Source organism: Pleurodeles waltl, chromosome 6 (assembly GCF_031143425.1).
Source record: "Pleurodeles waltl isolate 20211129_DDA chromosome 6, aPleWal1.hap1.20221129, whole genome shotgun sequence".
Classification (NCBI taxonomy): Eukaryota; Metazoa; Chordata; class Amphibia; order Caudata; family Salamandridae; genus Pleurodeles; species Pleurodeles waltl.
In genome coordinates, this window is record NC_090445.1 from 1,176,162,168 (window position 1) to 1,176,177,164 (window position 14,997).

At 42.7% G+C, this 14,997-nt stretch overlaps 1 protein-coding gene across 4 annotated transcripts in view; it reads left to right on the top strand.

The window, feature by feature from the left end:
* NUDT13 (nudix hydrolase 13) overlaps window positions 1-14,997 on the top strand; it is a 582,976-nt gene that overhangs the window by 265,205 nt on the left and 302,774 nt on the right. For all 4 annotated transcript variants that reach the window (XM_069240400.1, XM_069240401.1, XM_069240402.1 and 1 more), the window contains one exon: window positions 11,542-11,648. In XM_069240400.1, the coding sequence (XP_069096501.1) occupies window positions 11,542-11,648 (107 nt within the window). The remainder of the gene's footprint in view (window positions 1-11,541; window positions 11,649-14,997) is intronic.

Below are 14,997 nucleotides of genomic sequence, written 5' to 3' on the forward strand. Positions count from 1 at the left end.
GCCTCACCTCCACTGCTCCACCGCTCCACAGCAAGGACCTGACGCCTCTTTGTGATGCCTCAGCTCCGCAGCACTGAAACCAACACTGCTGTAGATCCTGCAGCGCTGCGATCCCTGACTCCGTGCTATGGCTTGTTTCCTCATTTTCACAAGGTACTTTACCTGGGGGTCCGTGTGACTCTGTGACCGGTGCCATTGGCGTCAGATTGTTGGGAACGACTCCGTTATGACGCCGTCATATCACCTAATTAAAGCATTTGTGTTTCTAATCACTATATTGAAGTTTAATCTTTAAAAATGCATAACTTTGCCTGTGTATGTTGGATGTTTGTATTGTCATTCTTGTTTTGCTCAGATAAATATTGACTATTGTTCTAACCTTGTGTTGAGTCATTTTGTAGTATTTTTACTGTATTACTGTGTGTGTTGGTACAAATACTTTACACATTGTCTCTGGGTTAAGCCTTTGTCAGGAGGTTACCCATTAAATCAAACTTCCACAGGAGCAGGTGCCTTTTACCCAACTCCCTCCAACAGATGGGTGCTCAGACTTTACTGATTATCTGAACCCTGCATCCACTAGGGGGAAAGGGGAATGGGAATAGAAAAAGAAAGACCTCCTCCAGACCCAGTTCCAGGCTGTGTTTCCCACTTGAGGACAGGATTTCAGTGTGTGCTTCTGTAACCTGCCCCTTTATTCTTATTGGGATTTCTTTAAAAAAAGGACCTCTAGTCGGGTGATAAGAGCATAGATAAGTACATTCCTACTGCGCATTGAACTGTTCAGCCATTCACATTCACCCAATTTTATCGCTCTCCTAACGTGGATCTTTTGACAGACTAGCCTCTCTCTAAGAGAACAATGTTAAGTTAATGTCTTCTTTTCTCCAGGCGTCAGAGGTTTCCAAGGTTCTCTGGAGAACAGTTCAAAAGTTCACAAATATACAAACTACTAATGTATTTTTACAGGAAACAAAAACTCCTTCTCAAAGTTCAGTTTTCTTATTCGCAGTCTCTAGGAATTAGTCTGAGCACTGGGGTTTGTCTCAAAGCAAAGAGTTCTTGAATATATATGTACATATATATATTGGCAAGCCTGGAAATCATACAAAAGGATTCATTACTGCAGTTGCTTGAACTTCTGTTAAGCCAAAACAAATCCTCCTCAGAAAGCCGAGTCAGTTTTTGTAAGAAGGAAAAAATTCAGCTTCTTCACAAGGGAAAAAGTAGCTGATGTGCACACCGTAACAAGAAAAATAATTACTTAAAACTAGAGGAATGCTCTACGAAACAAAGCGCCTCAGGAACACTGCTCATTCTCCTCAGGATGACAGTTAAAGTGCAGGGCTCCCAGAGAGAACCAGCTGGAGGGAAGCTTTAGCATGAGACTAAGGTAGATCTTGAGTGGCAGTTAAACCTGAAGAAGCTAGTTCTACGAACAGCCTCCGCAAGAGCCACCGGGAGTGAGGACGCCGCTGCAACCAACATGGGTACAAGGAAAAGGGGAATCGTTTTTGCTGAGGGAAGAACTTAACAATGCTAGCAATAGTTTTCCTGGCAGAAGTGGTTGGAGCATGTACCACAGGCCCCGAAACAAGATGAATCTGAAGGTATCCTCAAGAACCATTTAGAGGATTGTGTACAACACAAAACAGAGGACGCTTACTGTGCTTGTTAGTGATAAAGAAGTCCAGACCTGGGGGCTTCCCAAGTTCTGTAACAAAGAGCTTTCTTTTTTTTAAAGTCAGCTACTAACCAGACAGTGATGTTTTTGAGAGTGATCTACTGTGCCATACTGAATCTGAGTTTCTACATTTCTCCAACTCCTGATGTAATCTTTGAATGCCCGTTCTTTCTACCTTGAGAAAGTCAAGTGCCCAAAGGGAGTGAAATAGTATTGTGGCCATGAGACACCAGTGATAAACATCTCCGACCACACTAGACAGCCCTCTGTAATGACAATGCACACAGATTCACAACGAAACGATCTCCACAATGTTTTATTACAAGTACAGAATTCCAAGCAGTCACCTAAGAATTTTGAGTTAGGAACCTATTAGCCGTTTTATTGTCCTTCCAGTGTGACAAAAGGGCTTGCTGTATTTTGTTTTACTTTGTCCCTCTGCCAAAATGGCAGACAATGAGATTGTTCTAGGAAGATGCAGACACTAAATGAAGCCCTTAGAAGTGGTGACAGTCACTAGATGGCAAGAATTCAAGACCCCAAAAACCATACAGATGAGGAACTTGTTTGCCAGCCACATTGGTCTGCGTGGGTTTGAGTGGAATACACAAGTAGAGTACTGAGGTAGAATGTGATGAAAAGCACTGACAGAATGAACTGGTTTGAAGGCTAACATGTGGATAGTAGAGTAAGGAGGCCAAGTGGTGGTAGCGGCATATGGGCCTTTTAAGTTAAATATATTATAAAGAAATAAACTTATCTTCAGCATGTACTGCCATCTGTCGTCATTCTTACATTGGCAACAAGCAGGAGCACTTCAGGGACCTAGGAGTTCATTGAAGCCCTGGCATGTTCGTTTAGTTGGAGATTCAGCTGTGTTAAAGATGACTGCAATGTGTAGTGGTGTGCGGCTGTTTAAATGGGCAGTAGTAAATTTACTTATTAGTATTTGTAATGTTGCACAAGTGTACCGGAGAGAGTATGTGACATCTTTCATGACCCGAGGTGAAGACGAGTCAGAAGCTTAGACCCGTTGTCGCAGGTGATAACGATTTTTCTGATTAATATCTGATGTTTGCTTAATAGCATAAATGTCTTCCACCAAATACGAAAAGGCTGCACTTTACATGACTGTGCCACACCAGCTCTATACTTGGTCAGATTCCATCTTGTATTCAAAAGTGTCCATGTTTTCAACACCATCTACTCCAGCTCACCATCCGACCCCTGCCCTCACCACATCTTCAACAAAGCGAGCTCCGTCATCGCACCTCAACTCCGGAAGATCATTAACAGTGCCTTTGAGACCGCCACCTTCCCGGAGAACTGGAAACACGCCGAGATCAACGCCCTCCTCAAGAAACTCAAGGCAGACCCAAAGGACCTCAAGAACTTGTGGCCTATCTCCCTGCTCCCCTTCCCGGCAAAAGTTATCAAGAAAATTGTCAACAAACAACTGACCCACTTCCTCGAGGAGAACAACACTTTGGACCCATCCCAATCCGGATTCCACAGCAACCACAGCACCAAAACTACCCTCATCGTCACCACCAAAGATATCAGAACCATACTTGACAATGGCGAAACCGAGGCCCTCATCCTTCTGGCCCTTTTGGCTGCGTTCGACACCTCTGCCACCACACACTATGTACACGCCTCAACGATGCAGGGATCCGCAACAGAGCCCTGGACTGGATCACCTCCTTCCTTATCAGCAGAACCCAGAGAGTCCGCCTCCCTCCATTTCACTCTGAAGCCACCAAGATCATCTGCAGCATACCCCAGGGATCTTCCCTCAGCCCGACCCTCTTTAACGTCTGCATGGCTCTGCTCGCAAACATCGTCCGATCTCACAACCTCAACATCGTCTCATATGCCAATGACACCCAGCTGATCCTCTCCCTCACCAAGAACCCCGCCACAGCCAAAACCAACCTCCACGAAGGAATGAAGTCCATCACCGAATGGATGAAGAACAGCTGCCTGAAACTGAATTCTGACAAAACTGAGGTCCTCATCCTTGACTCCACCCCCTCCACCTGGGATGACTCCTGGTGGCCTGCCACACAGCGGATCGCACCAACACCCACTAACCACGCACGCAACCTGGGATTCATCCTGGACTCATCGCTATTAATGACCCAGCAAGTCACACAGTCTCTTCCTCCTGCTTCAACACCCTCTGCATACTTCGGAAGATCTACAAATGGATCCCCACTGGAACATGAAGGATGGTCACCCAAGCCCTTATAAGCAGCAGACTGCACTACAGCAATGCCCTCTACGCAGGAACCAGGGCCAAGCTCCAGAAAAGACTGCAACGCATACAGAATGCCTATGCACGCCTCATCCTGGACATCCCCTGCCATAGCCACATCACAGCCCACCTGAGAGACCAGCACTGGCTCCCCATCAACAAGAGAATCATGTTCAAACTCCTCACCCACGCTCACAAGGCACCGCACAACACGGGACCATAATACCTCAACAGACGGCTCTCCTTCTACACCCCGATCCGACAGCTTCGCTCCACTGACCTTGCCCTCGCCAGCGTCCCACGCATCCACAGTACGACCGCTGGTGGCAGATCATTCTCCCACCTCGCCGCCAAGACGTGGAACACTCTTCCCATCCACCTGTGACAGACACAGGACCTACTTACCTTCAGGAGACTCCTCAAGACTTGGCTGTTCAAGCAGTAGCAGCCCCCCACCTCCCCCCTCAGCGCCTTCAGACCCTCACGGGCGAGTAGTGCACTTTACAAATGCTCTGATTGATTGATTGATCACACTGTCTCTGAAGTAGCAAAATATGCAGAAATTAAACACTTTGTTGACGTTTTTGTATTGGTGAACTCGGAAGGTTTGTTCCCTAGAAATTAAACTGTTCAAGGTGTTTTTTGTCTGCTACAGCAAACCTATTTACAAGATGATTCTGTCATTGTTTTGTATTAAAATATTTGTCAGATTAGATGATTAGGTCAAAAAGGGTTGTTTTACTATTAATTTAGGGTCTGGTGTTAGGGTGATGTTAGATGAAAATGCATTACATTCTGTATTTTGATTTGTTAAACCTGTGTTAAAATTGGAATACCCTAGACTGACACTGTGTAATTTGTTATAAAAAAGGACAAGCTCTGGAGGCCTGCCTCTGTCGGACTTGTCCCGGTTTTAAAGGAGAGACCCACTTCAGTCTAACTCATGCTTAGAACTAAGAATGTTTTGTGAGATTTACCTGCATTTGACTGAGCCTTAGGCTACTTCCCTATATTTACTGACTAGCTATATTTTTTGCCTTCTATAATTACTTGATTCTTTATAAACTTTCATGGTTTCAAACTTGAACTCTGTCTCAGGAACGCTCGTTTAGCTGATTATGCTCCCTACTTTTCTGATGATTTTGATTTTGTTAGAAGCACATTATTACCTCATGTATTCTTGAGGATAATACTGCCTTGGATCCTGCAAAGAAGCTTTATTTATTATCCATCAGATTTTAATGTATAGTGTCAACATGCATTTCAGACTTCTTTTTAAACCCTCCCTCGTTTATGTTAGCATATTTGCAAGATGTCAGGAATACAAACTCCTCCACTTATTCTTCTTTCTCCAACTGAACTTTCAATTAACTGGAGTAGTTGGTTGATATATCTCTATCCTATGCAGAGGTTTTTAAATGAGATAATTGCCCTCATCAGAGGACATTATCTGTTTTTTAAAAACACTCTTGGTGCAACTAATTTAAATAGCTTTGACCATGTTGTAAATCGATTAGATTAAACATATGGTAACAAAATAAATGCCATATTGCAATATTATATATTTTGCTAAATGGACCAAGAAATTGGGGAAAACATAGAGGAATTCTTCATCCAGACCAGAAAGTTAAACACTATTATAAAATCCTTATATTGCCTTCTATGCAGAAGATCTTTTGGTCTTCCTCCAGAGCATGACAACAGCCAGATCTGGAGGGAGCTAGGCGGTTGCTTGGAGATTCGGCTCATTATCCTGACTATGGGTCAACTGGCAGAAGTCAAAATTATTCCTGAAGCTGGCTTCCTGCTGCCTCCCAGAGGAACTGGAGTTACTACATTGGGAGCCTGGTTGCCTACAATACATAGCAGTCCAAATATACCATGACCACCCCGATTTGCTTGACAGGAATGTCAGTAAGGCAGTCAGCGCACTTGAAGCGAGCGCGGAATTCTGGAGAATGCCCCCTCTCTCAGTGGCGGGCCAAGTGGCACTGCTTAAAATGATTGCACTAGCCCATTTATTGTATTTCTTTGTGGTGCTCCCATTCTGGATTCACCAGGAGTTATTCAGAGAGCTCAACACACTTACCATTTGTCCCCTATGGGGCTCATGGTGTAGACGGGTAGCACTGACTGTTTTGCAGAGACCGGTGGGGGACAGAGGTATGGCCATCCCTGACCTTGAGTCGTACTATCTCACAGCGCCGTTTCAAAAACTGATGCAAAGGCTGGCTGGTAGGGTGAAACCGTGGCGAGCACTGGAACATCATATATCCACACTCCATCAGCTGATCAGAGTATTATTAAGGATAGGAGGTCCAGTCGGACCTAAAACCATTGAATTCCAAGTGCTAAGGAGATGGTGGACGAGATGTCTGCAAAACACCTGACACTGGTCCCATACTCGCCTGACATACTCATGAGTATTCTCGAGGAATTGCCTTACGGACAGGATTGGCACGGTCTTGCTGCCTGGATGGCTGCGGGCGCATCTGAAGTGGGAGAACTGTTCCAAGAGGTGGGAACTCCTCCCATTTGAAGAGTTCAGCTCGGTGTATAGTTTTCCTCAGGGCCACTTCTTACTGCATGGGGCAGTGACAACCATGATCCATAGACATTGGGGATTGGGTTCATTAGAACCAAACATACACAAATGCTGTCAATATATGGTCACGTCCTCTGGCACTTTTAAAGAGGTCATCTGTTTATATAGAGCAATACGGGAAGATATCCAGTTGCCCCTGACCACCTTACAGAGTCAATGGGAGGCGGACCTATGGGTACCCATTCCTGAGGGTGACTGGCCCTTTATTCTAGAAAGAAACCCCAAGGTCTTAAGGAATACCTGTTTTAAGTTGATTAGTTTCTGTGTCCTACACAGAGCTTATTTCACCCCTGGAATGGCCAATAGATATTATAACACTGCAGATGTGGCCTGTCCAAGATGTGGGGAGGTGGTGGGGAAGTTCCTATATATGCTGTGAAGTTGCCCGTTGTTTATTGTTTAGCAATCACGGACACAGTAGATATAATTGCAAAAGAACCCCCTGCACCCAAGGTCACTGCTTGCTAAGTTGGCTCCCATACACTGCAAAGGCCAAGGCCACACATCATCTGTTTTAAAGCATCTAAAAGTGGTCCACTAAAGCCGGTAACCAGACATGTGTAACAAAACGAATTTATTGATATGAGGGAGGCATTGCCATATCGTAAAATATCCTTTATGTTATCAAACTGTAAAGAGAACAAAAGTGCTCCCTAAGTGAACGAGAGACAACACCACAAAAAGACAATAAAAGAATTGCTTGTATTTCTGTAATCCTTAGTGTATTTAAAAAAGACAACCTCTTATTGAATTATGAAGTATGTTTGTCAATACAGTGATTAATCAGTCACAACATAACAAAGGAGGCCTGACTGATTAGACTGTCAACGATGTTTCGACCCTCCTGAGGGGTACCAGGGTCTTATCAGGACAACAATGACCTGGGGAATGGTAGTTACAAATTGAGAAATTGAAGGACCTCATCTTGGAATAGGATTGTGGCGTGATTAATTTAGTACCAAGATATTTCTGCTACAATATAAAAACATTGTGTTTAAATGAGTTTCACGTCAATATTTATGTGATAATTATACCCAGGTTCACATGGACATTCTGGGTCCTCTTGTGATTGTTTTGTGTTCAGTAGAGCCTCGTCCTATACCTAGCATGAGAGCAGCATCAGGATTGGTCTGAGTGGCTTGGTCTGCTGCTCAGATAGTGCACTGGAGTCTGTGCTGATTCTCCAACCAGGCTGTGCAACACAGCTGGGGTGGAGAAACCAAAGTGTGCATGTCAGTTTGGCCAGACTAACATGGCTGGCCAAACTGACAAGCACACTTGGTCTACTCACTCCACAGTTAGAATAGTTCAGTGTGGATTGAGCTGCATCCCTTGCCAAACCTGAATTAATTTCTACTTTAGAAGGGGCAAGTGTTCTTAACCATTGATCTTAGCCAGGCACATCATCAAGTGGATAACTTGAGGCATCTCACATCCTTTACATCACCTGAAGGGATGTTCCAATTTAAGAGAAAGCCTTTTGTCCTGATGAGCACAGCCTCCATGTATCAACATATCACACAGGAATTTTTAAGTGGCCTAGACGGAACAGTAGCATTTCAGAACGGAATTCCTGAATTGGTATTTGGCAAGGACCATGACCAGTCTGACATGAGATTGTGTAACACCAGATACAAAATTGACTCTCAAATTGAGAAACTGGCATTTTACATGTGACAGTGTGGACTATCTGGGGCACCCCCAAGGGAAGTAACTTCAAAGGCTCTCACGTGAAGGCCTAAATGTCACACATTCGAGCTTCAGACCCAACTACAGCATAGAAACAGCCCTCAACGCCGCTATAGATGGCATCAGTATGATCCTGGACAAATGAAACATGGCTTCCTTCATCCAGAGAGACCTCCAGATGTAATTTAACAGTGTCCAACCACATCCTCATCTGACGACCGCATGATATTGGAACCCAGGGACCTGCTCTTCCATGGATATGCTTCTTCCTGACTAGAAGGAAATAGTAAATAAGCCTGTCCTCATAATCTTCAGACACCCACGACGTCCTATCTGGAGTACCACAGTTATCCTCACTGAGCCTGGCCCTCTTTGTTGCTTACATTATTCCACTCGCAAGAGTCATTCGCATCCACAACATTGATGTCCGTTCCCACGCCGATGACTCTAAGCTCTCCCTCCCGGTCAAAACTCCCAACATACAGACCAAGTTCCCTGGCTGTATGAAGACCAACTCTCTTAAATATAACAGCAACAAAAGTCATGATCTTCCTGGAAGAACCCTTCACCCTGGGACTCCATCTGGTAGACATATGAACTCAAACCTACAACCACCTACACCACACATGCCAACAACCTCTGGAATGTCATTGACAACCAACTAAACATGCCCACTCAGCTCAATGCCATCACAGCTTTCTGCTTCCACACCCTGAAAATGCTGAGAATAATCTTCAAATGGCTTCAGACCAGCTCCTTGCAAAACCGTCACACACTTCTTAGTCACAAGCAAGTTGGACTATGAGAACACCTTTTATGCTGGGATGTGCAATTAAATCACCAGCGTTCTTCAAATCATTCAGAACACTGCAGCCAGAATCATCTACCTACCACTTCACAAACACATCACACAGCACCTCGGAGAGTTCCACTGACTTATTACACACAATGACCCCAGTTCATACTTTTCACACACACCTTCAAAGACCTCCACAAACAGGCTAAGCCTACCTCAACAGGAAAATCGTATTTTGCAAACTAACTAGACACCTCTACTTGCACACATCCCTCTGATCCCAAAAAAACGAACTGGTGTTGGGCTTTCTCCTGCATCACCCCTAAAGCCTGGAACGATCTACCATTACACAGTGGAGCCTCTTCAATTCTTGAGTTTAGCAAGAAGCTAAAGACCTGGCTCTTTGAACAGACTTACCTGCCTGTCTAAGGTCACGCTAGACCTGACCCCTTTTCTCCTAGCGGATGCAGGGTTCAGATAATCAGTTAAAATCTGAGCACGCATCTGTTTGAGGGAGTTGGGTAAAAGACATCTGCTCCTGTGGAAGTTTGATTTGTTTCTCCCATACATAATGAGATCTCAAGATATGCAAAGTTTTATGTCCCATTGTTGTTGCTGTTGTTGATGCTGTCTTGACTTCTCTCCACACACCTTGCTGGGGCTGTGGAAAACGGACTTTTGCATATAGGCTGGCACCTGTCATACATTAGTAGTGTCACGTTCAATGGGCAGAGTCGCAGCTGGAACCGCATGCAACCACCTGGTGGCTCTAGAGAACTACTTCTAGGGTAGAAGCTTTTCTAGACCTGTCTTACGCCTGGGGATTGTTCTAAAGGTGAGCAGGCTGCCAGAAGATTATGTATCTACCAGAGATATTGTTACTGAACATAAGTAGCTTTTTAAAGTGCTTTTCTTTTAAGTATTTCTGCCCATGTGAAACTTTTGTGATAGGACTGAGTGAAAGAGTAATAAAGACTACTGCCATTTTTTGGTCAAGTAATGGGCAAACAGACAACACTCTCTTGGCCTGTCTTAGTATGAGCCTCACTTGTTCACATATCAACCTTCACATTATGGAACTCTATAAGTAATGTCACTAGTGCATGGTTTGAAGAGATCTTTCCTAAAATGGACTGTGACTGCATGGTGTGCAGGACTTCTCTCACTCCATGCAGATCGGCCAACATGCACCCTCAGTTCAGCAACACCCCAAGTCAATAACAAAGCAGAAGAACACATAGTTTGGGAAATAGGTGCTGGGTCTTTTTTGGCTTTACAGGATAATGCTGTTGGCAACTGTAGACTTAGTTGAAAGTTTAAGAATGCAGAATCCTAATAAGCCTTTCAACCCCTCAACTGAGAAAAGCCTACCCTGCACCCAAGATCCGCATCGAGAGCTGTTGCGAGGTAGGAGCAGAGTAGGAGGTGCAGGCATATCAGACGTTGGACTCTAAGGAGACACATTCTTGACTCTTCGTCCTGCACCTGGCTTTAGAAACCTTGTCAATTGGCTACTGATGTGCACCTCATCTTCACACAGAAGGCCACTGGAGTCAGCAGCAGTAACTCCAGTGAGACTATTAGGATAGAATCACAATAGCTATCTGTCTTTTGAATTTCAAGTGAAGAAAGTCACCAAAATATACCTTTGTTACACAATGTCCGTCTCCTACTCCAATTATTTCAAAATGAATTGCCCTGATTCGTGTTGGCTGAATTGCCGACTTAGCAGGACTGCCAAGGAAGTCACCGTCCATGCTCTGGAAAATCAAGATCCACGGTGACTGATTCAAATTTAGCATATGATCACAACCACACAAATCTACTGGTTGCCAATCACAGATCGTAATTTAAGACTGTATCTAGTAGCTAAATTGGTGAATAGTTGTATCAGGGACTACTTCTGAAAAGCCTTCCTGCGTAACAAACTTACTATAATCTTACACAGTACTTCCCTCTATCCCTTCTCTTTATACAAAATCAGCTACAAACATTTTGGTGGTGATCGTTACATACCAAGGGTGCGACCCAGTATAACCTCTCTACTTTGTAATTTAGAAGACTTTGCAATTCCTCCATGTGTTGAAGTCTTAGCTTCTTATTGCATAATGGCCTGATGAGGCCTAATTCCCATGTGCCTCAAACCCAGTTGTCGAGCATAATTCTCCTTTTATTACCCACATAAACTCCTAAGATCATCAAATTATGCTACTAATAGAGTGGATAAATTATGAAATTGTTTTCCTTGTAATAACATAGAAAAGTGATATACTGTCAGTCAGTTAGCGTGAGAAGAGCGTTTTGAATTCACAGTTCCTTGACTGACTTGGCGTGCTGATTTTACGTAGTAAAACTGTGGATTTATTCAAATGAAGATGTATGGTTACCTGCTGTGGTTTATTATTGTCTGTTTGCACATACAACTTAAAACTAATATATTCAAATACTACTGCAGTGGATGTTAATGCACTGGAGAAAAGCTGGTGATAAATTAGTCTCTTGTATTTCAGGATCTTTAGAAAAATCCATTGTGGAAACAGAACTCAAGGGAAGATTTACTGACCTAAGAAAAGCTTTCTTTCTCCTTGGTGGAACAGATGCTCCATTGCTGTCTCGGGTAGGTGCCAGCTTTTTAATACACTTCGCAAAACTGTCTTGTGGACCCTTTCCACACCATAATCTACATTCCTGCCAAATTTCATGTAAATCTGTTCAACCATTTTGTCACTACAATTGAGTAAAAAGCCTAGGGAAATTAATTGGTGGAAAAAACGTGTTTTGGCACCCCCTTTTTTTCTTTGCACCCCCTTAACTAATCACTATGAAAATCTACATCATCGCGCAAGTGAAAAATATGAATGTCTGCAGAGTTTTGTGACAATGGTGACAAAGTTATTAGCAGCAAAAATCTGAGGAATGCCACTCTCTGGGAATCCTAACTATAACTAAAGAAAGGCTACCACCATTAAGTAAATTAAATATATATTGGGTAGCCACTCTTTTGTTATAGTTTAGTTATAGTTAGGATTCCCAGAGATAGGAATTCCTCAGATTTTTTCTTCTAATAACTTTGTCACACCATTTATGCAATTTTGAAAATAAATCTCCACTGGGTAGTTATAGTTAGGACTACATTTCCATAGGAAAAGCATTTTTTGGTTTGCTTATAGCTGGCACTTTTTCATGAACCCTCACAAATTGTTTTTGAAAAAATCTCATCCACGTCAGCTCTTTCATGGAAAGTTTTGAGGTGATATGGGAAGCGAGGCCAAGGAAAAGTTGGGAGGGCAGGGAATGCATTTTCCCATTTATTTTCCCATAGGAAAGTTGAACAGTGAAACCACCAAAACTGCTGTATGGAATTAAACCAAATTAGAGAGAAATCTAGATCTTGGTCTTGAAAGCATGCGCTTTGTGATTTGGTGTAAATCTGTTAAGCAGTTTTTGAGAAATTATGACAAAAAAAACTTTTTATATTTAATGTCATGGAGGATCTGCAGATCCAACAGATCTCTAGATAAGATCTGATGGGCTGCCACCAAATTGATAAAGATGTGGCAGCAGCGTTCTTAGGACTCAGAGACTCAGGACCAGATGTACGACCCCGAGTTTTGCGACTTGTTTGCGAGTCGCAAAACCTTATGTACAACAGTGTACTTTACAGTGAATATTCATGAGGTAGGTCGCAATTTGCCACTCCATTGGGAATGGTCGCCCTCACAGGGATGGTGGCCTGCTGGAGACAGTAGACCACCATGTCTGTGACTGCTTTTAAATAAAGCAGTTTTTTTTAGTTTTTTTTAAATCAGCCCATTTTCTTACAGGAAAACGAGATGCATTTCAAAAACAAAAAAGAAAAGTTTTCTTTTAAATTTTTAAGAGCAGGCAGTGGTCCGTGGGACCACTGCCTGCTCTGAAAAAATATTTTCGCTGCCATTCACAAAGGGGAAGGGGTCACATGGGGACACCTTCCTGTGTGCGAATGGGTTAGCACCAGTTTGAAATTGGTGCTAACTGTGATTGTTTTGTCACCGCATTCACGGTCACAAAATAATGCTACATCGCTTCGACTCACAATTAGGAAGGGAACACCCCTTTCTAATTGCGACTCGCAAACCTATTTTGCGATTCGGTAAATAGATTACTGAATCGCAAAATAGGCTCTGTACATACCAAAATGTTTTCCCCTGTCGCAAACGGTCCCATTCTGCAAATCAGGCTGCTTGCGATAGGAAAAATGGTTCGTACATGTGCCCCTCAGTCTCCTAATCTAGAAAAAAAGTGAAAAAACATTACACAATGAAAAAACATGTTTTGGCTCAAGTAGCAGGATATCCCTACCCTGCCCCCTCCTCATAGGTGGGAGCAGGGCAGGGACATCCTGCTACTTGGGCCAAAACATTTTTTTACAACCCCCAACATCCCCCCTCCCCGTGTGCACTCCCTCTCCCCATAAAAAGGATAGCGGGAGAACAGGGAACAGAAAGCTGTTGGCTTCCCGTTTGCCACCAAGTAAATGCAGGCAGGTAGGGAGACTCACAGCAGTGTGGCAGTGAGCTCACTGTGATGGCATGTCCTAAAAAATATAAATAAAGCCGGTGGGTGCCCCTGGTGGGACCAGGGCACCAAAATTTAAAAAAAGAGATTCCACCAGCAAGGGAGTGGGCCACCCGACCCATGCTGCCATTTCTTTAAAAAAATAAAAAAAAAAGCAAAGCTGGTGGGTGACCGGAGTGAGACTAGGTCACCAAAATAAAAACAAAGTGATTGCAGCAGCTCCAGAGTGGGCTCCCCCATTGTGCATGGCGGGGATGCAAGGTACTTTAGAGCATGTACATGATATACAATGCAACATTGCACAGTAGGGAAAAATCACATTGGAGAGTCCAGGTGACCTTTAGGAGAATTATTTCCATCTACTAATCACTTGTAAACTGCAATTTGCCCTTTGGAATGGAATAATAAATGTGTAAATATGTGTTTATTAATACAGTTGTGCTAAATAATGTTATGGGCCACATTTATGTTCAGTGCCATGGCATAAATATATATTGTGTGTGTCTGTGTGTGTATATATATATATATATATATATATATATATATATATATATATATATAATATAGTATATACGCAGATGCTCAGAACATTTGTTGAGTATGAGGAGGGCCATGACTCATAAGAGGGGGAACTTCAAGACTTTGCGACTATGTGGAGAGCTGTTCTCTGTCTAAAGTAATTTTTACATGCAATCTTTGAGGTAGTAAAAAGTGTTCTTAGTTTTTTAATTTTGCTGTACTGTGGTAATGAACTCATATTTGACCTTTGTACTGTACTAATAAATGTGTAAATATATATGCATTTGTACAATTGCTCTAAATAAAACAAATTATTGGGCCACATTTCTTTTCTCTGCCACAGCATAAAGGATACATAACTGGTAACTATGTAATATGATCTAGTAATGTCAAGGGGTTCTGGTGACATCATAAACCACAAGGCCACAGGCAGAGTGATTTGCAAATGTCATCAGAACACTGAGATGTCAATATTGGACCATATCACACTTTTATCCAGTATGTATTTTTTGTATAACATGTTTATTTTGCAGTAGTTTACTGAAAAAGCTGTTTTCCTTAATAATGGACACTGATTCGAATTAAAATGTTAAGGTTTTTTATCTTTCATTAATACATTTTTGATAAAATAATGGAGAGTGATGAGGGCCAAGTGGATTTTTGCCATTCTCTTGCTGCCTAACTATACATTTGAGCATTTATAACGTAATTTATCAAATAATTTTTATAATCCACACAATTTGAAAATAAATAGCTTCGAGCTTAAATAGATGAAAATACTACAACCAAATAATGTCCTCATAATTTAGTTTTTTGCAGCATAATTTATATAATTTTGCTGCATAATTTTGTCCCCCATGCTGCATAATTCTTGTGGCCCTGACATTCAT